At 47.2% G+C, this 22849-nt stretch overlaps 1 protein-coding gene across 2 annotated transcripts in view; it reads right to left on the bottom strand.

Annotated features, from left to right (window-relative positions):
* znf516 (zinc finger protein 516) overlaps positions 1 to 22849 on the bottom strand; it is a 152990-nt gene that overhangs the window by 6558 nt on the left and 123583 nt on the right. For both annotated transcript variants that reach the window (XM_078217155.1, XM_078217156.1), the window contains exon 5: positions 1801 to 1836. In XM_078217155.1, the coding sequence (XP_078073281.1) occupies positions 1801 to 1836 (36 nt within the window). The remainder of the gene's footprint in view (positions 1 to 1800; positions 1837 to 22849) is intronic.

Genomic DNA, 22849 nt, shown 5'->3' with positions numbered 1-22849 from the left:
GAATGACAACATCAATTCAAAAAAAACGACATCAGTCAGGTAATTATGATGCGACTAAGGCAGCCTTGGTTTCCAGGATGTTAATCCCCTTCTCCTCCTATAATCATTGCTGTCCCATGAAGAATTTTAGAACCATCTTGATTTGATTTGATTTATTATTGTCACATGTATTAGTATACAGTGAAAAGTATTGTTTCTTGCGCGCTATACAGGCATACCGTTCATAGAGAAGGAAAAGAAAAGAGTGTAGAATGCAGTGTTACAGTCATAGCTAGGGTGTAGAGAAAGATCAACTTAATGCAAGGTAAGTCCATTCAAAGGTCTGATGGCAGCAGGGAAGAGGCTGCTCTTGAGTCGGTTGGTACGTGACCTCAGACTTTTGTATCTTTTTCCCGACAGAAGAATGTGGTAGAGAGAATGTCCGGGGGGCGTGGGGTCCTTAATTATGCTGGCTGCTTTGCTGAGGCAGCAGGAAGTGTAGACAGAGTCAATGGATGGGAGGCTGGTTTGCGTGATGGATTGGGCTACTTTTGTAGTTTCTTGCGGTTTTGGGCAGAGCAGGAGACATACCAAGCTGTGATACAACCAAAAAGAATGCTTTCTATGGTGCATCTGTAAAAGTTGGTGAGAGTCGTAGCTGACATGCCAAATTTCCTTAGTATTCTGAGAAAGTAGAGGCATTGGTGGGCTTTCTTAACTATAGTGTCTGCATGGAGGGACCAGGACAGATTGTTGGTGATCTGGACACATAAAAACTTGAAGCTTTCGACCATTTCTACTTCGTCCCCATTGATGTAGACAGGGGCATGTTCTCCACTACGCTTCCTGAAGTCGATGACAATCTCCTTCGTTTTCTTGACATTGAGGGAGAGATTATTTTTGCCGCACCAGTTCACCGGATTCTCTATCTCTTTCCTCTATTCCGCCTCGTCATTGTTTGAGATCTTGTGGAATCACATGGAGAGATGAAGACTCAAATGGGTCTTGCTGCCTCTGAAATGCACTTTCTCATACAATAGTCTTAAATATGGGTGGCACAGTGGCACAGTGGTTAGCACAGCTGCCTCACAGCATCAGGGACTCGGGTTCAATTCCAGCCTGGGTGACTGTGCAGAGTTTGCACGTTTTCCCCTAATCTGTGTAGGTTTCTTCCGGGTGCTCCGGTTTCCTCCCACAGTTCGAAAGACATGCTGGTTTGGTGTATTAGCCATGCTAAATTCTCCCTTGGTGTCCCATGATGTTTTAAGTTTAATGTATTTATTAGTGTCACAAGTAGGCTTACATTAACACTGCAATGAAGTTACTGTGAAAATCCGCGAATAGCCACACTCCGGCGCCTGTTCGGGCACACTGAAGGGGAATTTAGCACGGCCAATGCATTTAACCAACACGTCTTTCGGACTGTGGGAGGAAACTGGAGTACCTGGTATAAATTCGTGTTATTAGTGGGGTAAAATACGTGGGGTTACGGGTATAGGGCAGGGGAGGTCATGAGTGGGATGCTCTGTTGGAAAGTTGGTGCAGACTCAATGAGCCGAATGACCCTCTTCTGCACTGTAGGGATTCAATGATTCTATGATAAGTAAATTCTCCAGTCCACTTGTTAGTCAGCCCTAATGGGTTTTGTTCACAACCAGCTAAAACTGTTCGACTACCAGTTCCGATCTGAATTTGTTTTGGATGATGGAAAATTGGAAACTCCGTCACTTTGGCACTGACTTTCGCACAGAGGAAAACAAGTCTGTGTGATCTCAGCTCAAGAAGGTAAATGTGCTAATAATGGTCAGAGGCAACACTTACCGAGCACCACTTGGGGATTGTAGAAAGATGCTTGCACTGAAACAGGAAATACAACGAGGTGTTAGAATGCTTTCGTTTATTCGGACAACGCTGCAAATTTTACACTAGCCGAATTTCTCCGGCCTCACACGCCCCTCACGCTGCCAGCGAGAACGGAGAATTCGGCGCTCAGCCAAATCTCCATTCACAGCAGCGGGACTGGAGAATCCCAGCCGCGGGCGGGGCTGGAGAATTCCGACCACATCTCTCAATTTGTGATCTGTCGTCACCGCTGATGATTATTTAAACAACGTGTTCTGTAACGCAGGGTGATCTTTGCAAATTGAGAGGTTTCACAGTAAAAGGCTATATAGATAATAAATCTCAAACTTACCTGCAATTCTTTGCTAAAACCATTGAAAATATATCCATATATCTTCATTTGAAATGATTTTGCGATGTGAACATTTATTGCATATCACCAAAATTGTAAGGTAGTGAAAATGAAAACCTTTGCTAAAACACGAGGGAGTAATCCCAGTGGAAAACGTTAAGAGTTTAACTTGTATCAGCTATTATCTGACATTATAATCTTAAAGCCTTCATAGAATCCATACAATGCGGAAGGAGGCCATTTGGCCCATCGAGCCTGCACCGACAGCAATCCCATCCTATCCCTGTAACCCCACGTATTTACCCTGCTAATCCCCCTGACACTAAGGGGCAATTTTGCATGGCCAATCCACCTAACAATACACATCTTTGGGCACTAAGAAGTGCCCGAAAATGTGTAAATTAGTCGATTGGCCATGCAAAATTGCCCCTTAGTGTCAGGGGGATTAGCAGGGTAAATACGTGGGGTACAGGGATAGGATGGGATTGCTGTTGGTGCAGGCTTGATGGGCCAAATGGCCTCCTTCCGCATTGTATGGGATTCTATGAAGGCTTTAAGATTATAATGTCAGATAATAGCTGATAGCAATTTAGCATGGCCAATCAACCTAATCTGCATATCTTTGAAGTGTGGGAGGAAACCGGAGCATCCGGAGGAAACCCACGCAGACACAAGGAGTATGTGCAAACTCCACACACACAGTGACCCGAGCTGGGAATTGAACCCGGGTCCCTGGAGCTGTGAAGCAGCAGTGCTAACCATTGTGCCACCGTGCTGCCTTAGATGGAGTCAATGGATGGGAGGTTGGTTTGCATGATTGCCTGTCAAGTGATGGCACTCGGGGGTGGGGGGGGAGGGTGTTGGTGTTAAAGCCAATTGGGTCTGAAGAAAATCAGAACTCAGTGTTAGGGCTGTCTTGAGAGAGTTCGAGAGGAGAGGAATGAGGCAATGACCTGGTGTCACTACGCGGAAAAGCTTCAGTGGAGAAGCCAGAGGAAAGCCGGGCTAATATCAAACACAGCAGGCCTCACCAAGAAAGTGTGCAAGACTTTATAAATCTGTCGACGACTAGCTAATAAAGTAATAAGCAGATCGTGTAGTGAGAATTTTGTTTGTAATTTATATTGTGTGTCCTCCATGTCACTCTTCTCCTGTTTTGAAATGTGTTGTAAATGCCTCCAGCTTTTGATTAAATCAGCTGGGGGTAAAGATCTTTGTAATAACAGTGCATGACTGCATCAGGAATGAAGACGAATAAAATGGCTTTAATCAATCATTAGCGATTCAGCATTCCTTCCGCCCCCCCCCCCCCCCCCCCCCTCCGCCCCCCCATTCGAAATGCTAACTGGAGACATCAGTCTTGAGCCATCAGATTTGCCTAACTCTGTGTGAAAGGAAGACAGTTCCTGAGCAGTGGTTTCACTACTTCATTCACTCTGAAGGCACGGTGTGGTTGCCTGATTGAAACACTTTACTGATAAAAACATATTACAGCTTCTGGAGGAGGCCATTCGGCCCACCATGTCCGTGCCAGCTCTCTGATTGAAAAGTGATTCAATTAGTCCCATTCGCCCTGTTCTTCCACCTCAGCCCAGTAAAGGTTTTTTCCCTTTTCCCAAGTCTTTATCCAATGGCTTTCAGTGAGTTATTGTTTAAGCTGCTTGCACCGTCCTCATGGAATCCCTACAGTGCAGCAGGAGGCCATTCAGCCCATTGAATCTGCACCGACCCTCTGACAGAGTATCTTACCCAGGCCCTGCCCTATTCCCATAAGCCCACACATTTTACCATGGTTAATCCATCTAATCTACACATCTTGGGACACCAAGAGGCAATTTAGCTTGGCCAATGCACCTAACCTGCACATCTTTGGAGTGTGAGAGGAAACCGGAGCACCCGGAGGAAACCCATGCAGGGAGAATGCATGAACTCTGGGTCCCTGGCACTGTGAGGCAGCAGTGCTAACCACCGTGCAATCGTGTCCATTCTCTCAGGCTGCACGTTCCAGATCACAACTCACTGTATAAAAATATTCTCCTCACCTCCCCCCTGCTGCTCCTGGCGTTTTAGCCAATTATCTCAAATTTGTGTCCTCTGGTTACTGACCCTCCTGTCACTGGAGATAGTTTTCTCAGATCTACTCTGTCAGAAACTCTTGCAATTTTGAACACCTCTGCTAAATCTCCCCTTAACCTTCTCTGCTCCAAGGAGAACAAACTAAGACCACCACATGACTGAGTTCCCACATCCATGCTGCCTCACAGTGCCAGGGACCCGGGTTCAATTCCCACCTCGGGTCACTGTCCGTGTGGAGTTTGCACATTCTCCACGTGTCTGCGTGGGTTTTCTCTGGGTGCTCCGGTTTCCTCCCACACTCCAAAGATGTGCGGGTTAGGTGCATTGGCCATGATAAATTGCCCCTTAGCATCAGGGGGATTAGCAGGGTAAATACATGGGGTTATGGGGGTAGTGCCTGGGTGGGATTATTGTTGGTGCAGGCTCGATGGGTTGAATGGCCTCTTTCTGCACTGTAGGGATTCTATGATTCTATGATTCCAGTAAATCTCCTTTCCATCTTTCCAAAGGAGCTGTCTTCAGTTGAGCCCTATCCACTGAGATATCGGGTGGAATTTCCCTGTCCTGCCTGCCGCGGGAATCGTAGTGGGCAGGACACGGACAATGCAAAGATCCGTTGACCTCGGCCGGAAAATCCCACCCATAAAGATAGATTAAAACTTCCTTATTGTCGATAAACATCCTGTCATGGAGGCAGATTGAATCTGTTGCTTATGTTGACCCAATGACACCAGCAATATGATACAGCATTCATATTGCTGAAAAGGGACGTTTTACCAAAGCTCTTTGTCCTGTTACTCATCCGGACAAATGCAGGCATGCCAAATTTCAAATCATAGAATCATAGAACACCTACAGTGCAGTAGGAGGCCATTCAGCCCATTGAGCCTGCACGAACAACAATCCCACCCAGGCCCTATATATATCCGTGCAACCCTACATACTTGCCCTGCTAGTCACCACTGACACTAAGGATCAATTTAGCATGGCCAATAACCTAACCCGCACATTTTTGGAGTGTGGGAGGAAACTGGAGCACCCGGAGGAAACCCACACAGACATAGGGAGAACGTGCAAACTCCACACAGACCTGAGGCCAGAATTGAACTCGAGTCCTGGGGCTGTGCTAACCACCGTGCCACCGTGCCGCCCTTAGGGGATCGGTTTAGCTCAGTTGGCTGGACGGCTGGTTAGTGACACAAAGCGAAGCCAACAGCAGAAGTTCAATCCTCGTTCTGACTGAGGTTATTCATGAAGGCCCAGCTTCTCAACCTTGCCCCTCATATTCACAGGAGAAAAAGGAGCTGATCGGTTGAGAGGTCGTCTCTGATTGGTCGAGGCATTACCATGGAGAAAACAACAGGGAACCAAAGGCTCCCCAATCTCTTGGGTAATTCACAAATTGTGCAAGGCTTGAAAGGATTCCTTTTGTTGGTTGTTGGCATAGCCATTAAACTAACAATTGGCCAATCTGCTCCCTTTGAAATTCGGCATTCCTGCATCTGGCCCGCTGAGTGCCAGATGCAAAACTTCGACAGCATGTCCCTTAATTCAACAATACTCAGCATTCGGTATCCCGATGTCACAATAGGACTGCTTCGCAGGCCTCCAACACATGGTGGGGATGCTTCCGCATACGCTGTTTCAAAGAGATCACACCCTGTAGGCTACAGAGATGAATTTCACCCCCCTTACACTTCCCCTGCACCACTCGATGAGGTGTGCTGGGATAAGCCAGCTGATAATGTAACAAAGTCTTCCCCAAGTCCCACCTTACTCAGCTGAACTTATCTTTCTTCACTTCTATCTGTTTCACTACAGGGAACTGCAACTTGTTGCAGAAAATTACACATTGCAATATCTCAGCGACCACTATGAAAATGGCAACATACCGAGGAACAAATACATTGAGTAAAAAAGCATCTGATTTGATTTGATTTGTTTTGATTTTACTTGATTTATTATTGACACATGTATTAATGCACAGTGAAAAGTATTGTTTCTTGCGCGCTATACAGGCAAAGCATACCATTCATAGAGAAGGAAACGAGAGAGTGCAGAATGTCGTGTTACAGTCATAGCTGGGGTGTAGAGAAAGATCAACTTAATGCGAGGTAGGTCCATTCAAAAGTCTGACAACAGCAGGGAAGAAGCTGTTCTTGAGTCGGTTGGTACGTGATCTCAGATTTTTGTATCTTTTTCCCGATGAAAGAAGGTGGAAGAGAGAATGTCCGGGGTGCGTGGGGTCCTTAATTATGCTGGCTGCTTTGCCGAGGCAGTGTAGACAGAATCAATGGATGGGAGGCTGGTTTGCGTGATGGATTGGGCTACATTCACGACCTTTTGTAGTTCCTTGCGGTCTTGGACAGAGCAGGAGTCATACCAAGCTGTGATACAACCAGAAAGAATGCTTTATATGGTGCATCTGTAAAAGTTGGTGAGAGTTGTAGCTCCACTGAGTTAATGCCTCAGTGAGGAAGATGACATAAGAGTCATTAATACTGGAGTCAATCTTTCTGGCTCATTTTGAATGTAAAAGTGTAGGCGGTACTCTAAAGGTGTAAGTGTTTGCATATTTTGTCACCACAATATATACATAAGATCCCAGAAGTGTTTCATTGTGTTTTCGAGGTCTGGAAAACATTCTTTGGGGTTTGTCAATTTTCCCTCAGTAAGCTACTTGAAAAAAAATGTTCATGGGATGTGGGCATTGCTGGTTGGACTAGCATTTATTGCCCATCCCTAACTGCCGCTAAACTGAATGGTTTGCTCGGCCATTTCAGAGTCAACACATTGCTGTGGCTCTGGAGTCAAATGTAGGTCAGACCAGGTAAGGACGGCAGATTTCCTTTCCTAAAGGGACATTAGTAAACCAGATGTGCTTTTTTGACAATTGACAATGGTCTCATGGTCATCAGTAGACTTTTAATTCCAGAGTTTGAGTGAATTCAATTGGTGAGATTTGGTGCCGTGATGAGATTCGAACTTAGGTCCCCAGAGCATTACCCAGGGTCTCTGGATTTGATTTGATTTATTGTCACATGTATTGGGACACAGTGAAAAGTATTGTTTCTTGCGCGCTATTGAGACAAAACACACTGTTTATAGAGTACATGAGGGAGAAGGAAAGGAGAGGAGAGGAAAGTGTATTGTCAATACCACTCCACCATTGTAGATTTTTAAAATCCATTCGTGGGACATGGGCATCGCTGGCTGGACAGCATTTATTACCCATCTCTCATTGCCCAAGTACACTGAGGGAGAACTTAGCATGGCCAAGTCACCTAACCTGCACATCTTTCGATCTGTGGGAGGAAATCGGAGCACCCTGAGGAAACCCACGCAAACACGGGGAGAATGTGCAAACTCCACACAGACAGTGACCCAAGGCCGGAATCGAACCCATACCCCTGACACTGAGGCAGCAGTGTTAACCACTTTGCCACCCATGATGGAGGGATAAATATTGGCAACCGCATTGCTCTGGCCCTGGAGTCACATGGAGGCCAGACCGGGTAAGGATGGCAGATTTCCTTCCCTCAAGCCCCACATTGGCTCATGAACCGGATGGGTTTTCCCGACAATCGACAATGGTTTCATGGTCATCAGTGGATTCTTAATTCCAGATATTTTTTATTGAATTCAGCTGCCGTGGCGGGATTCGAACCGGGTCCCCAGGACATTAGCTGAGTTTCTGGATGAATAAATCATCCATTTTAGCTCCGTCTTCTTTACACTTCAAATGGAATTTCACCTGCAGCTGAAAATGTCGTCCGTGACTTTGTTCCCTCCAGATTTGACTGCTCCAGTGCTCTCCTAGTCACCCTGTGTAAATCCTGTACTCTAACCTGCACCACTCACCCACCACCCCTCTGCTCACTGCCCCACATTGGCTCATAATCCAGCAAGGCCTCAACTTCACCATTCTCATCCTGCTTCTCAAATCCCTCCTCTGCGTCACCCCTCCCTATCTCTGCAGCTTCCTGCAACCCCTAAACTCCTCAAGATCGCTGCGCCACTCCAGTTCCAGTTGCTTGTACATCCTTGACTTTAATTACTCCACCACTGGTGGCTGTTAGGAGGCCCTATGAAATTCCCTCCCTGTCTCCCCATCCTGTTATAAGACACTCCTTAAAATCTCTTCCTTTGACCAAGCTTTTGGTCACCTGCCCTAATATCTCCCTATGTGGCTCGGGGGTCAAATCCGGTGTGGGAATGAGTCAGTGAGGCACCAATATCCTCGTTATTTATGTCCAAGTTGCACAGTAATCGATGGCAGATCTGCAGCTAAACATGGAATAACAGAAGAAGCTAAACGTGATGTACTGACCCTCCATAAACTGTGTAAAAATGGCATCTCCCTGTCTGACTCACTGAAATGCATTGAACAGTGTGAAGCTCCTGTACTGAGTCCTAACTGTAGACTCAGCTCACCACAAAATGTCAGGCCTTGCCAATTTCAGCCTATGGTGCGAGTAGTATAAACTGTTGTGATTGAAATTTGGCATTCTTGCTTGTGTCCTGATGAATGCAAGATGAAAAGATTTGGCAACAGGTCTCTTTTTCCGAGATATTCAAATCTAAAGAATCATACAATCCCTACAGTGCAGAAGGAGGCCATTCGGCCCATTGAGTCTGCACCGACAACAATCAGACCCAGGCCCTATCCCTGTAACCCCATGTATTTACCCTGCTAATCCCTCTGACACTAAGGGACAATTTAGCGTGACTAATCAACCTAACCTGCACATCTTTGGACAGTGGGAGGAAACCAGAGCACCCGGAGGAAACACATGCAAACACAGGGAGAACGTGCAGACCCCACACAGTGTCCCAAGCCAGGAATTGAACCCGGGTCCCTGGCGCTGTGAGGCAGCAGTGTTAACCACTGTACCACCATTATGCCCCAAGCTGTAGACATCATACATCCACCGGTTACAGTAAATTCTGGCCCATTGTTCAACTTTACTTGCTGTCGGGATGATGACACAGGTAGAGGCCATTCTAACAGCACTGTGGCTGCACCTACATCTCAGGGACTGTAGCGTTTCAAGAAGCCAGCTCACCACCACCTTCTGAAGGGCAGTTAGAGATGGGCAATAAATACTGGCCTAGCCAGCGATGCCCACGTCCTGTAAATGAATTTTTTAAAGTTCTGCCCATCGTGTGGCACGGTGGCACAGTGGTTAGCACTGCTGCTTCACAACGCCAGGGACCCGGGTTCGATTCCCGGCTTGGGTCACTGTCTGCGGGGAGTTTGCACATTCTCCCCATTTCTGCATGGGTTTCCTCCGGGTGCTCCGGTTTCCTCCCACAGTCCAAAGATGTGCGGGTTAGGTGGATGTGCCGTGGTAAATGTGTCGGGTTATGGGAATAAGTGGGGGGGAGGGCCTTGGTGAGATGCTCTTTCAGTGAGACAGTGCAGACTCGATGGGCTGGATGGCCTCTTTCTGCACTGCAGGGATTCTATAGCTCTGTGGTCTGCCAGCCTATCCTTTAAAACTATCACACTCCCATGTGCAGTGTACCCATTAGAAAATTACTCAGCTTATCGACATGACTGCAGAGAGCAAAGAGTACGAAAGCATAACCTCGTAAACAGAAATGTAGACGGACGTTTCTTGAGCTACTTTCAATTCCACTAAGGGAATCTAATATTTCCTTTCAGCCAGTTTGAAATTTAAATATTTGGGGATTTGTCAAAGGCACATTTGCAAACTGTCGACAGAACTTCCTGACAAAGAGATTGGCAAACAGGAAGAACCTGACAACTTTTATGAGTGATCTGCTGTTTAGACAGTGACACACCTGTCGCCACCGTGAATTATGATTCCACGTATGTCATAAATTTGGACAACTGACACCTGCCGGGCCCAAAGTAGGGCAGAGTGGGATTTCGGAGATAATTTATGGGTCCTCTTTCGGAAAGTTATCAAGTTAAATCAAATGTGCAGTCAAAGAAAATAAACCTATCCTCCACCAAACTGAAAGGGTACGTGTTTTAGAAAGAGATTGCTGCAGAGAGATACTGGATATCCCGCAGTGAGCTGAAAGTCAATCGCCCAATCAAACCGTTCAGGACGCTTCATAGACAGCAACAAAAACAAAATACTGCAGATTCTGGAAATCTGAAATAAAATATACTTGGTGGGGGCGGGAGAGGAGGGAAGACTTGTATTTGGCACCATTCACAACGTGGAGATGCCGGCGTTGGACTGGGGTAAACACAGTAAGAAGTCTCACAACACCAGGTTAAAGTCCAACAGGTTTATTTGTAGCAAACGCCACTAGCTTTTGGAACAGGCTGTTCCTTCGTCAGGTGGGTGGGAGTTTGAACTCCCGTGTTGTGTTGTGAGACTTCTTACCATTTACAACCACAGATGCTGCAAACTATTTTACAGAAATGTAGAAAATAATGCAGAAACTGATAGCCAGGTTCCGCACACACGAGGACGGCCTCAACCGGGATCTTGGGTTCATGTCACACTATCTGTAACCCCCACCATGTGGCCTGGGCTTGCAAAATTCTATTAACTGTCCTGGCTCGAGGCAATTCACACCTCTTTAACCTGTGATTATCCCTCTCTCCACTTGCACTGTCTGTACCTGCAAAGACTTGATTACCTGTAAAGACTCGCATTCCAACCATTATCTTGCAATTGTGTCTTTGTCTATATATGCCATGTTTGTGCAACCTCTCCATTCACCTGATGAAGGAGCAGCGCTCCGAAAGCTCGTGATTCCAAATAAACCTGTTGGACTTTAACTTGGTGTTGTAAAATATCTTCATGTAGAAAACACAGCAGTCAATTATCGCACAGCAAGCTCCCACAAACAGCCACACCATAGTTGCTGGATAATCTGCTCTGGTGATGTTGATTGAGGGATAATTATTGTTTGGGACACTGGGGGAAATCTCCCCGGCTATTAGAACAAAGAACAAAGAAAAGTACAACACAGGAACAGGCCCTTCGGCCCTCCAAGCCCGTGCTGATCATGATGTCCTGACTAAACTAAAAAAAAGTCCTTCTGCCCTTACTGGGTCCATATCCCTCTATTCCCTCCCTATTCATGAACCCATCCAGATGCCTCTTAAATGTTGCTAATGTGCCTGCTTCCACCACCTCCTCTGGCAGTGCGTTCCAGGCACCCACCACTCTCTGCTTGAAAAACTTCCACCACACATCTCCCTTAAACCTCCCCCCTCTCACCTTGAATCTGTGCCCCCCTTGTAATTGACACTTCCACCTTGGGAAAAAGCCTCTGACTATCCACCCTGTCTGTGCCTCTCATAATTTTATAGACCTCTTATCAGGTCTCCCCTCAGCCTCCATCTTTCCAGTGAAAACAATCCTAGTTTATTCAACCTCTCCTCATAGACAACGCCTTCAAGACCAGGCAACATCCTGGTGAACCTTCTCTCCAAAGCCTCCATGGCCTTCTGGTAACTATTTCTTCAAAATAGTGTCGCAGGATCTATCATGTGTACTTGAGGGAACAGATGGGGCCTTGGTCTAGCATCTTGCCTGAATGGTGGAACTTTTGATAGTGCAGCATCCCCTCAGTACTCCATGTCTGCAGGGAATGCAAGGTGGACAAGCCTGGAGGGGATGCCATTATCCTGCTGCCAGGATACAGGCAGCAATCCAACTACCTCAACCTGTCAAGGTCCAGTGCCACAGGCAACTCCGCCTCCCTTGGGAAACCATGGCAACATCGTGCCACATGATCAGGCCAGAGATCATCTCCAACTGTGTGCGTGGGCGCCCAATGCTAGTGGCTCTGAGGGTCATAGTGGTCCTCAATTTTAATGCATCAGATCATTCCGGGGTTGGTGGGGGAATTATGTGGAGTCCAAAGCTGTGACAGGCATTTCTTCAGACGGGTCTTCACATTCATCCGTTACCAGATGGACCAAGAACAGCCAGGCTGAGCAAGCCAGAGGCTTCGCAGCTACTGCTGGGTTCACCTACATCAGGGTGCCATAGACTGCACCCATGTGGCCATCAAGGTACCAACAGGTCAGCCAGGTGCCTTTGTGAATAAAAAGGTCCATGAAGGTACGGACCACAGCACCCAGATTCTTCCAGTCTGTGCAAGGTACCCGGGCAGCTCCCATGATGCACACATTCAGTGACACCCCCTGGGTGTCAAGGCCGTTCATGACTCCGGCTCAGTTGGATGGTTAGTTGCTGGGTGACAAAGGGTATCCGTTGAAAAGAGGGCTCCCGATACCAACCAGCACCCCGGGACAGAGGCAGAAGAGAGATAAATCAGTGCCATGCCCCCCACCAGGGCGGTGGTTGAGAGGACAATGGGGTCACTGAAGATGAGGTTCCGCTGCTGCCTGGACCGTGCCAGGGGTACCCTGCAAAATCCTCCAGGGCGAGTGTTGCTTATCATCGCATTCTGCTGCGCTTTGCACAACCTAGCACTGGCAAGAGGAGGGCCACTCGAGGAGGGGGATACTGAGGCAGCTCCACGCGCCTCTGAGGAAGATTCTGCAGATGGATCGGAGGAGGAGCCCGGGCAGGCAGAGGGTGAGGACGAGGAGGCAGGCTTGATGAACCTTCAGGGAGGCAGGGGCATCAGCGAGGCCTCGATTGAATGCTCCTTCAGCAGGGCTGCTCAGGCTTTGTTTCCATCTCAGTCCCAGCGAGCCGCCCCCTTCACACACACACACATTGCTGAGAAGACAGTGCCATGACCCCAATGTCACCTCACAACCTCGGTAATAACATTTACTGCCCCTGCCGTCAATCATGAGGCACTGATGAGGCCTGCAGCTATGGAAAACATGAAGGTCATTGTAACACAATATCTATTATATCTTTAGCAGACTTACAAACAAGGGACAGAACATAAAATGTTTGGCACACTTCCACAGAAACAAACCATTACTTAGATGAAATGAACAAAGGTCACGCATAAAAACCCATCCTGTGCTCACGGTGCCTTAGACCTATGCTTGCGAGTGCTACGTCTTGGTGCCCACCGCACCCTCCCCCATTGGCAGGGCAGTTTGTTGACTCTGCTGCCCTCTTGGTCCTGGTGTCCTGGTGACCTAGGCTGTTGTCCTCTGGCTGGAGGGGTCTGAGGAGGCTCCGCCTGGGAGGGCGCGACTAGCAGTGGGACAGCCGTCGCTGCCTGGGAAGGTGGCACGGTCTCGGGCAGAAGGGAAAAGGAGCTGCCGTCCTTGCCCGGAATACCCTGAGAGGAGCCCGCAAAGACAGCTGGCAGCTTGTCTGGCAGTGTGAGGCATGCCTGTAACTCACCGCTCACCACTGATGTTGGGTCCATTCATTCATTTAAAGAGATGAGGGAGCCGCACTGATAAGAGTTTTAAAATGGTTTTCTTTTATTGAAAAGAACTTGAAGAATTAACACGACAGAAGCAAAAAGCAAACTTGGAGACTGGCTTCTCAGCCAGGCCCTCTATAAAATACTTGTGTACTGAAGTGAATGGAATCTAAGAACTGAACTGAACTGACCACACACACTCTAAAGTCAAAATACATTTCAACCCTTATCTCGTAATTGGAAGTGTTTTTCACATGCTGTCTTTGTCCAGAAAAAGAATCCTTGCAGCTGCTGTTATGGGGGACTGTTGTTTGCCTGCATTGTGTACCCTTCAGGAATGCAGTCAATTTTTAGCTAACCTTCATGCCTTCCGATTCTACATGTAGTGAAGTTAGCTACAATTGGTCAGCTTAGCAGAGTTAGTTAACCCTTACAGTCTGGTATTTAAATGTAATTGCGCAGAGGCAGAAATATCTTAAAATGAAGTGATGTGGAGATGCCGGCGTTGGACTGGGGTGGACACAGTAAGTAGTCTCACAACACCAGGTTAAACTCCAACAGGTTTATTTGGTAACACGAGCTTTTGGAACGCTGCCCCTTCATCACCTGATGAGGGGGCAGTGCTCCGAAAGCTCGTGCTACCAAATAAACCTGGTGGAGTTTAACCTGGTGTTGTTAAAATGAAGTTTTTGCATAGACTGAAGCAACATGGCTGAGAATACACAGGATTCCTCAGTACCTCACAGAGAGACTAGGTGCCTCATCCATCTCTCCCACTGACAATGACTTTCTGAGGTCACTGCTTGTTTGAGGGCTTGTAAGTCCGAGTACAATCCCAGGAATCCCGGATTCTGTCTCTGGAGCTGCCCCTCCGGGAGATCACCACTCTCAGGGGAGGAGGTTCCATACATGTCGCTCACTGTCAATGCAGCGTTCACACTCCGCAGGGACTCCTGCAAGACAGACACCACAGTGCGCAGACCCTTCTGCAAAACTTCTCTTCCACAGCGCCAGGCAGCCTTCTGGCCTTGTTTTAACACCCACCCTCCCCCGGATCACCATTTGACCTGGCGCCCATCTCCCCCCATGGATCACCATTTGACCTGGCATCCATCCCCACCGCAGCCAATCATACATCGAGTACAAAGTTCAGGCCCTTGCCTTGGTGCTACGGTTTAGTTTGACAGCGGTGTACTGGATTCTTTCCTTTTCCATCCTGTTTATCCTGAGAAATATATATTTATTTTCTGAGAGGTTCCCTTTTACTTACAGTGCTTCCTATAAAAGGGCTAAATAACACCCAATGCCTTCAGCCGCCAGCCCTGGTGTCAGTAATTAGTTTCCTTCAGCACCACTTCCCGAGTCTCAGTGCTCTCATTGTGTCCCAGTGAAGCAACTGGACTGCCCTCTTGTTAAAGCTCTAACACCGAGATGGACAAACACTCGCCCAATAGAGGGTTCCTGCAGTCTTGTGCAGGAACTAACTCCTCGATGTGCACTCGTGTGGGTCATAACCCAATGCCTCATAGAGCAGTCCTGCCCTCAACAATTCCCATGCAGAAAACCCTTATTAATGATCCACGTCAAAGCAATTCCACCTCTCGGGAACGCTGCATGGCTTACTGCTTTGTGTGCTTTGGTTGGGGGCAGATGGAGAATGATATTTTTATTGGCCTCAATTCCAAGTTCTTGTGCACTAGTTTTGTTAAGCAGTTGTTTTTAGTCAGAGAACTTTGTTAACTGGCCTTGTGGGATATATGTGTCGGTAATTTTCCTGTCCAACGCAAACATATGTGAAAGGGCCATTGATCAGAGACTATATTAATAAATTATTTCAATATAAAGTATTTAAGGACATTGGTGGTTTCTGTGCATGATCAACTCAAGAGCTCAACTGTAGCAACCTTGTTTTAAAATACCCTCTTTTATGTTTCATTAAATATAGGGACCGCTTGTTTGTGTAAAGCGATATGGACCCCCCTGTAAAAATAGCGAGGACTATTTGGCATTCAGAGGTAGCAGATGACAAGAGATGTCAAGAAGGTACTTCAATCACAATTTAGGGCCCGATCTATCCCCAACTCCCACATGTGGCAGCGTCACAGACGCACCAACTGATTGACACAAACCGTACAAAGGTTGCTCGATCTACAAATCGCTACATGATGACGAGACAGAGTACAGGAATGAGATAGAGAATCTGGTGAACTGTTACAACGACAATAATCTCTCCCCCAATGTCAACAAACTGAAGGAGATTGTCATCGGCTTCAGGAAGCGTAGTGGAGAACATGCCCCTGTCTACATCAATGGGGATGAAGTGGAAATGGTCGAGAACTTCAGGTTTTTAGGTGCCCAGATCACCAACAACTTGCCCTAGTCCCACCATGCTGACACTATAGTTAAGAATGCCCACCAATGCCTCTACTTTCTCAGAAGACTAAGGAAATTTGGCATGTGAGCTATGACTCTCACCAACTTTTACAAATGCACCATAGAAAGCATTCTTTCTGGTTGTATCACAGCTTGGTATGGCTCCTGCTCTGCCCAAGACCGCAAGAAATTACAAAGGGTCGTGAATGAAGCCCAGTCCATCACACAAACCAGCCTCCCACCCATTGACTCTGTCTACACTTCCTGCTGCCTCGGGAAAGCAGCCAGCATAATTAAGGACCCCACGTACCCCGGGCATTCTCTCTTCCACCTTCTTCCATCGGGAAAAGATACAAAAGTCTGAGGTCACGTACTAACTGACTCAAGAATATCTTCTTCCCATCAGACTTTTGAATGGATCTATCATGTATTAAACTGATCTTTCTCTATACCCTAGCTATGACAGTAACACTACATTCTGCACTCTCTCCTTTCCTTCTCTATGAATGGTATGCTTTGTCGGTGTACAGCATGCAAGAAACAATACTTTGCACTGTATACTAATACAAAGAGCAAAGAACAAAGAAAAGTGCAGCACAGGAACAGGCCCTTCGGCCCCCCAAGCCTGCTCCAATTATGATGACTTCCTAAACTAAAACTATATGCACTTACGGAGTCCGTATCCTTCCATTCCCATCCTATTTATGTATTTGTCCAGATGCCCTTTAAATGCCGCTATCGTACCTGCTTCCACCACCTCCCCGGGCAGCGCGTTCCAGACATTCACCACCCTCTGTGTAAAAGACCTGCCTCTCACATCTCCTCTAAACTTTTCCCCACGCACCTTAAACCTATGTCCCCTAGTACTTGACTTTTCTACCCGAGGAAAGAGCATCTGACTATCCACTCTGTCCATGCCACTCATAATCTTGTAAACCTCTATCAGGTCACCCCTCAATCTCTGTCATCCCAGTGAGAACAAACCGAGTTTCTCCAACCTCCCCTCATAGTTAATACCCTCCAGACCAGGCAACATCCTGGTAAACCTCTTCTGCACCCTCTCCAAAGCATCCACATCCTTCTGGTAATGTGGCGACCAGAATTGTACACAATATTCTAAATGAGGCCTAACTAAGGTTCTGTACAGCTGCAGATACAATAATAAATCAAATCAAACCAAAATCTAATTAATGGAACCGTGGTTAAAAACAGGAGCTGATGACTCTTTTCCAAGATCGCTGTGACATCTAAGCATTGCAGCCAACTCACTGTTCACTTCAAAGAAGACATTCCCTCCCGGAAAGGAACTCCTGCCAGTCACTTTAGTTGGGACATTTTTAGAAAGTTATTTTGGTTTGAGTCAAGTAAAACTCCCCACTGATCAGGGGAAGCACAGTGTGTTCATTATGTCTTATTATTACCTAAAGACATGCTTCCCAGATTGAATGAAGTGCGTCCGATCACAGCTGTTGTTCTGTCTGTGTGATAAACACGTTTATGGTCAGGTTCACTCAATTCAGCTGCATGAATTAAACAAAACCATTTCCAGTGCATCTGTGTCTGTGGGTGGAAATTTGTCCTGGCAGCTTTCTATTTAACCGCCTGTCACTGTGTGGTTTTCTCCCTATTTTTAATCACTGAATCAGACTGCCTCCAATCGTGGCTTCCTACTCGACCCAAAGTTAGCTCCCAGCCCATTATCTACTCCATCACCAAAAGTGCCCACTTCCACCTCCGTAACACTGTCCGCCTCAACCCATCTGCTGCTGAAGGCTTCATCTACCTCCCAACCCTCTGCTCCTCCAGCTCCCATCCTGCAGATCACCTACTCCCAACACCAATGCTGGCTTGGTCCTCAACCACCTAGGTCTCACTTTCTACAATTCCCACCTCAAACCCCCATGCCTCCCCCACTTCACTCTAATTCCTTTCAATCCCTCCTTGAACCCCAATTGGCTACCCCCTCATCATGTTCTGATTTGATTTGATTTGATTTATTATTGTCACATGTCTTAGTATACAGTGAAAGGTATTGTTTCTTGCGCGCTATACAAAGCATACCATTCATAGAGTACATCGGGGATTGGGAAAGGAGAGGGTACAGAATGTAGTGTTACAGTCACAGCTACGGTGTAGAGAAAGATCAACTTAATAAAAGGTAGGTCCATTCAAAAGTCTGACAGCAGCAGGGAAGAAGCTGTTCTTGAGTCGGTTGGTGCGTGACCTCAGACTTTTGTATCTTTATCCTGAGGGGCGAAGGTGGAAGAGAGAATGTCTGGGTCAGACCAGACTGTGACTCAAACCAAAATAACTTTCCCACTGGGTCAGACAGTGGGTCAGACTGTGCTCAGACTGTGGGTCAGTGGTGTCTGAGTCAGAAGGCTGTGGGTTCTCATTGTAGCCGGGAATTTCTAGTCAGCTAGTGAGATTCACAGATAGATGTAGTCTTTGAGGAGACAGGATCGCAAGAAGGCGTTAAATGATTCTTTATAACAAGTTAATGCATATGTGAATGCAATAACAGCATTAAAACAAATGAATATGATTTTAAAGTATATATATTTATATATATCAAAGTATTGTCTGTATTTTAATATATTGTTGGCTTTGGCCAAGAACAAGAGGCCACAATGTGTAAAGATTTAGGTCAGAAGGTTAGAACCATGGGGTGAATATCCCTTAGGTAACAGAAAGAGGTATTAGAAATGTTGCATATCTGGAACAAATGTTGTAATTTTATGAATAGTGGCATTCATTGTCTAGACACAGAATAGATATGTACCTAGGGCCCAAGGTTCACGTGTCTATTCATCTGGCAATGAGCCAGTGGGAAAATTCAGCAACCAGGAAGTTAGTTTTGCCAGGATAGAGAGCGATACCTGTATTAAACAGGCCAATAATAAAGCATTGTGCTGGGAGGCAAATTGTGAATGGCCAGAGTATCTGACAAAGTGTGTGTTGATGTATAATTGTTAAATTAAATGGATCCTAAGCTAATGGAAGATGAAATTATAGATAACAGAATCCTATAACCGATTTGCTAATTGGCTGAATGCCCAGGTCTCTCGGAGAGGTTTTACAACTCTGAACCTGAGCTGTTCAACCCTTTGGAAGGCCTCCAGAATGGCCGTACATTTATGTTTTGTTTGTCCTGTTTGACTTTATGTTTTAAATAAATTGTATTATGTCCTTTGAACAGAGACTTTGCCTTTTGTGAGTTTTTTTGAATAAAGTCTAAGTTTTTAGACATAAATTGGCCATCTTTTCAAATTCGCCACAACACGTGTCCTCAGACTTTTGTATCTTTTCCCTGACGGGAGAAGGTGGAAGAGAATATGTCGGGGTCAGCCACCTCATTGTTGCTCAGCGGCCTCTGAGTCAGTGGGCTAAGGGTTCTCATCCCGTTCCAGAGTCTTGGAAGGGGAAATCTTGGCTGAAACTCCAGTGCAGTACTGAGGGAGTGCTGCATTTTCAGAGGTGTCATCTTTCAGATGTGATGTTAAACTGAGAGACCTAGTCTGTCCTCTCAAAGACAACATCAGCATTATTCTGAAGACGAGTTCTCCCCAGTGTTCCGACCAATATTTATTCCACAGCCAATATCTCTAAAAATCAATCACCTGGGCATGATCATATTCTTGTTTGTGGGGGCTTGCTGTGTACAAACTGGCTGCCACCTTCTGGCCCACTGAGTGCCGTCGTGCCATTCAATTAGATCATGGCTGATTATCTACATCAACAACACTTTCCCTCACTATCCCCATTTCCTTTGATGTTATTAATATCCAGAAATCTATCAATTTCTGTCTTCAATGTTGCAACGACTCAGGAAGCCGGACTGGAAAGGAACATAGTTGTTTACAGAATGCAAATTAATATCAACACTGTGGTGTGCACACACTAGTCTCTGCCTGGGATCACAGTTCAGCAGGCCCAGTCCTGGGCCTGCCTTATAAAAGGCTCAGGTAATGAGTTCCAGCTGGGCAGGCCACTGCCTGTTACCAGGGGAACTCCTACCCAATGAGCCCCACAGGGAGACCAATCAGCGATTCCACCGCGGCCTTGTGAGGGTTATCACACCACAACCCACACCCCCAAACTTGAATCTGAGGGTTCCCTTCGCTGCCGTGATGATGGTGCCTTCTCTGTCTCTTTGCTGGTGGCCTGACTTCCATCACCTGTAGGGTCTGGTTGGGGAGGCGTATAATGGATAGGTGAATGCCTCTTCTGCGAAGAATGTCAAAGATCCACTAGAGGGGTCTTGTCCTCGGTGATGACCACTAACTGGGTATCCGTTGCCTCTTGTCCATGTCCGAGCCACAATCTTCATCGCTCAGAAGACTGGCTCTTGACTTTTTAGAGGGCGGGAGTGTCCCGTCCATCGGCCAGTGTGAAGGACACCAATGCTGGTGTGTGTCCGGAGAAACAGTTGTCTCTGCGGAGGGTTCCCTGTGACGGAGGCGATCTACAGAGGTGCTTCTTTAAAGGTCCCCTTCCTGGTTTTGACCTTACATGACACCAGTCCTGTTTCCTTGAGAATAACTCCTGGAATCTACGGAGAGCCATCGCCAAAGTTCCACACGTGGATTGTATCTCCCGGTTTGAGGTCTCAATCTGGCCCCTGACCATCATGGCTCCTTTTCTGGGCTTCTTGTTTTAATTCGACACTGCCGGCCAAATGTGGGAACGACAAGCCAAGCCTTGTCTGAATGCGTCAGCCCATCAATAGCTCCTCCAGGGCTATTCCCATCATTGTCTGCAGCACAGCCCGATAGTTAAAAAGGGAATGTGAGAGCCTTGCTTCTCAAGAACCTGTGGTTTGTTTCTTCACGTCACTGTCAAATATCTGGGTTGCCCACTCAGCCAGGCTGTTTGAGGACAGGCGGTTGGGTGCCATGCTGATAGAGTCATGGGCCCCTATTTTACCATTTTAATTTTAAGTGCCAGGCGGACTTGAAACTGGGAGTGTTTCAGATCTGACTTTTAGACCCGTTCTGAGGCGCCCCCGTACGCACTCTGTCTGGAAAATATCAGCGAATCCGAATCGCGCTGCACAAGTCTGTGGGCGGGGCTTAACGCGCCCGAAATCCTGCAGCTCCGATCGGCGCCTCCAACCGCACAGGTGCAAAAAAAATGATAGAATGCTGCTCCCCTGCCACATCCCTTCCAGGCCGGATAATGCCTCCCCCTGGCCCCACAGACATTGCCCCACCTCCACAACATTACTGACCCCCTTATTCTACCAAACCCACACCGATCGCGGGCCCCTCTTCCGCTTCCCCCCATTGATCACAGGCAGAGTGGCAGTGGACCCCCCTCGCCCCTCTCCCCCCTCACTGATCCCAGGCAGACTGGCACCAGACCTCTCCCTCCCTCACCGATCACAGGCAGAGTGGCAGCGGACCCCCCCCCCTCTTCCCTCTCACTGATCACAGCCAGAGTGGCAGCGGACCCCCCCCCCCCAATCTCAAGCAGAGAGCTGTCAGACGCTCGGCACTAACCCTAACTAGCTGGAGTTGGACGTTTATGGAGCATGTCTGTTTCACGCCGATTCTGGATGGGCGAACTCGGTGGTAAAGGGGGAAGTGCCGGTAAGGTTGGGCATGCAGCCAATTAAGTCAATTTAAATGCATGCAAATGCATTGAAATGGCCATCGTGCCCTTTTCAGGCGCGGTCCCGATCGTGGCCATTTTTGGACCTTGGTAAAAGGGCAACCGGCGCGGAGGCAGGCACGGTTCACGCTACGCGCCTCATGGCCGACTTCGCCAAGTTTTCACGCCCGAAAACATGATGGTAAAATCGGGTCTTTAGAGTCATGGAGGTTTACAGCATGGAAACAGGCCCTTCAGCCCAACTTGTCCATGCCAACCTTTTATTTCAACCACCAAGCTACTCCCAATTGCCTGCATTTGGCCCATATCCCTCTATACCCATCTTATCCATATAACTGTCTAAATGCTTTACAAAAGACAAAAAAACAAACAGGTCATGGGCGTCGCTGGCTGACCAGCATTTATTGCCCATCCCTAGTTGCCCTTGGATTTGAGAGTCAACCACATTGCTGTGGCTCTGGAGTCACATACATGTAGGTCACACAAGGTAAGGACGGCAGACTTCCTTCCCTAAAGGACTTTAGTGAACCAGATGGTTTTTTTCGAATAATTGACAATGGTTTCATGTACATCAGTAGATTTTTAATTCTAGATATTTTTATTGAATTCAAATTCCACCATCTGCCGTGGCAGGATTTGAACCCTGGTCCCCAGAACATCAGCTGAGTTTCTGGATTAATAGTCAAGCGATAATACCATGAGGCCATTGCCTATACATGTGCCTTTCTCCATTCGCACTCATGAAGCGATTCCCATGCACCACGAGGGGTTATGACAAACATACTCAATGTTACACAGGCCCTCTGGGCGCAGAATTCCAAAGACTCACCACCCTCTGGCTGACGAAATCCTCCTCTCAGTCTTAAATGGCCCGCCCCTTATGTTATGATTGTGTCCCCTGGGTTTAGACTGACCAGCTGGTGGAGATATCTCATCTACATCTACCTTCTCATGCCCTGTAAGAATTTAGTAACTTTCAGTGCGGTCACCCCTCACCCTTAGAACTCCAGGGAATACAGGCTCAATTTCCTCAATCTCTCCATCCCAGGGATTAATCTGGTGAACTCAGTATCACAGGAATGAATCATAGAATCCCTACAGCGCAGAAGGAGGCCACTCAGCCCATTGGGTCTGCACCGGCCACAATCCCACCCAGGCCCTATTCCCGTAACCCCATTTATCCTGCTAATCCCCTGTCACTTGGGTCGATTTAGCAAGGCCAAGCAGCCTAACCTGTACATCTTTGGAGTGTGGGAGGAAACCGGAGCACCCGGAGGAAACCCATGCAGACACGGGGAGAACATGCAAATGCCA

The sequence above is a fragment of the Mustelus asterias genome, chromosome 7 (genome assembly GCF_964213995.1).
Source record: "Mustelus asterias chromosome 7, sMusAst1.hap1.1, whole genome shotgun sequence".
NCBI lineage: Eukaryota > Metazoa > Chordata > Chondrichthyes > Carcharhiniformes > Triakidae > Mustelus > Mustelus asterias.
This window is presented reverse-complemented; position numbering and strand designations above follow the sequence as displayed.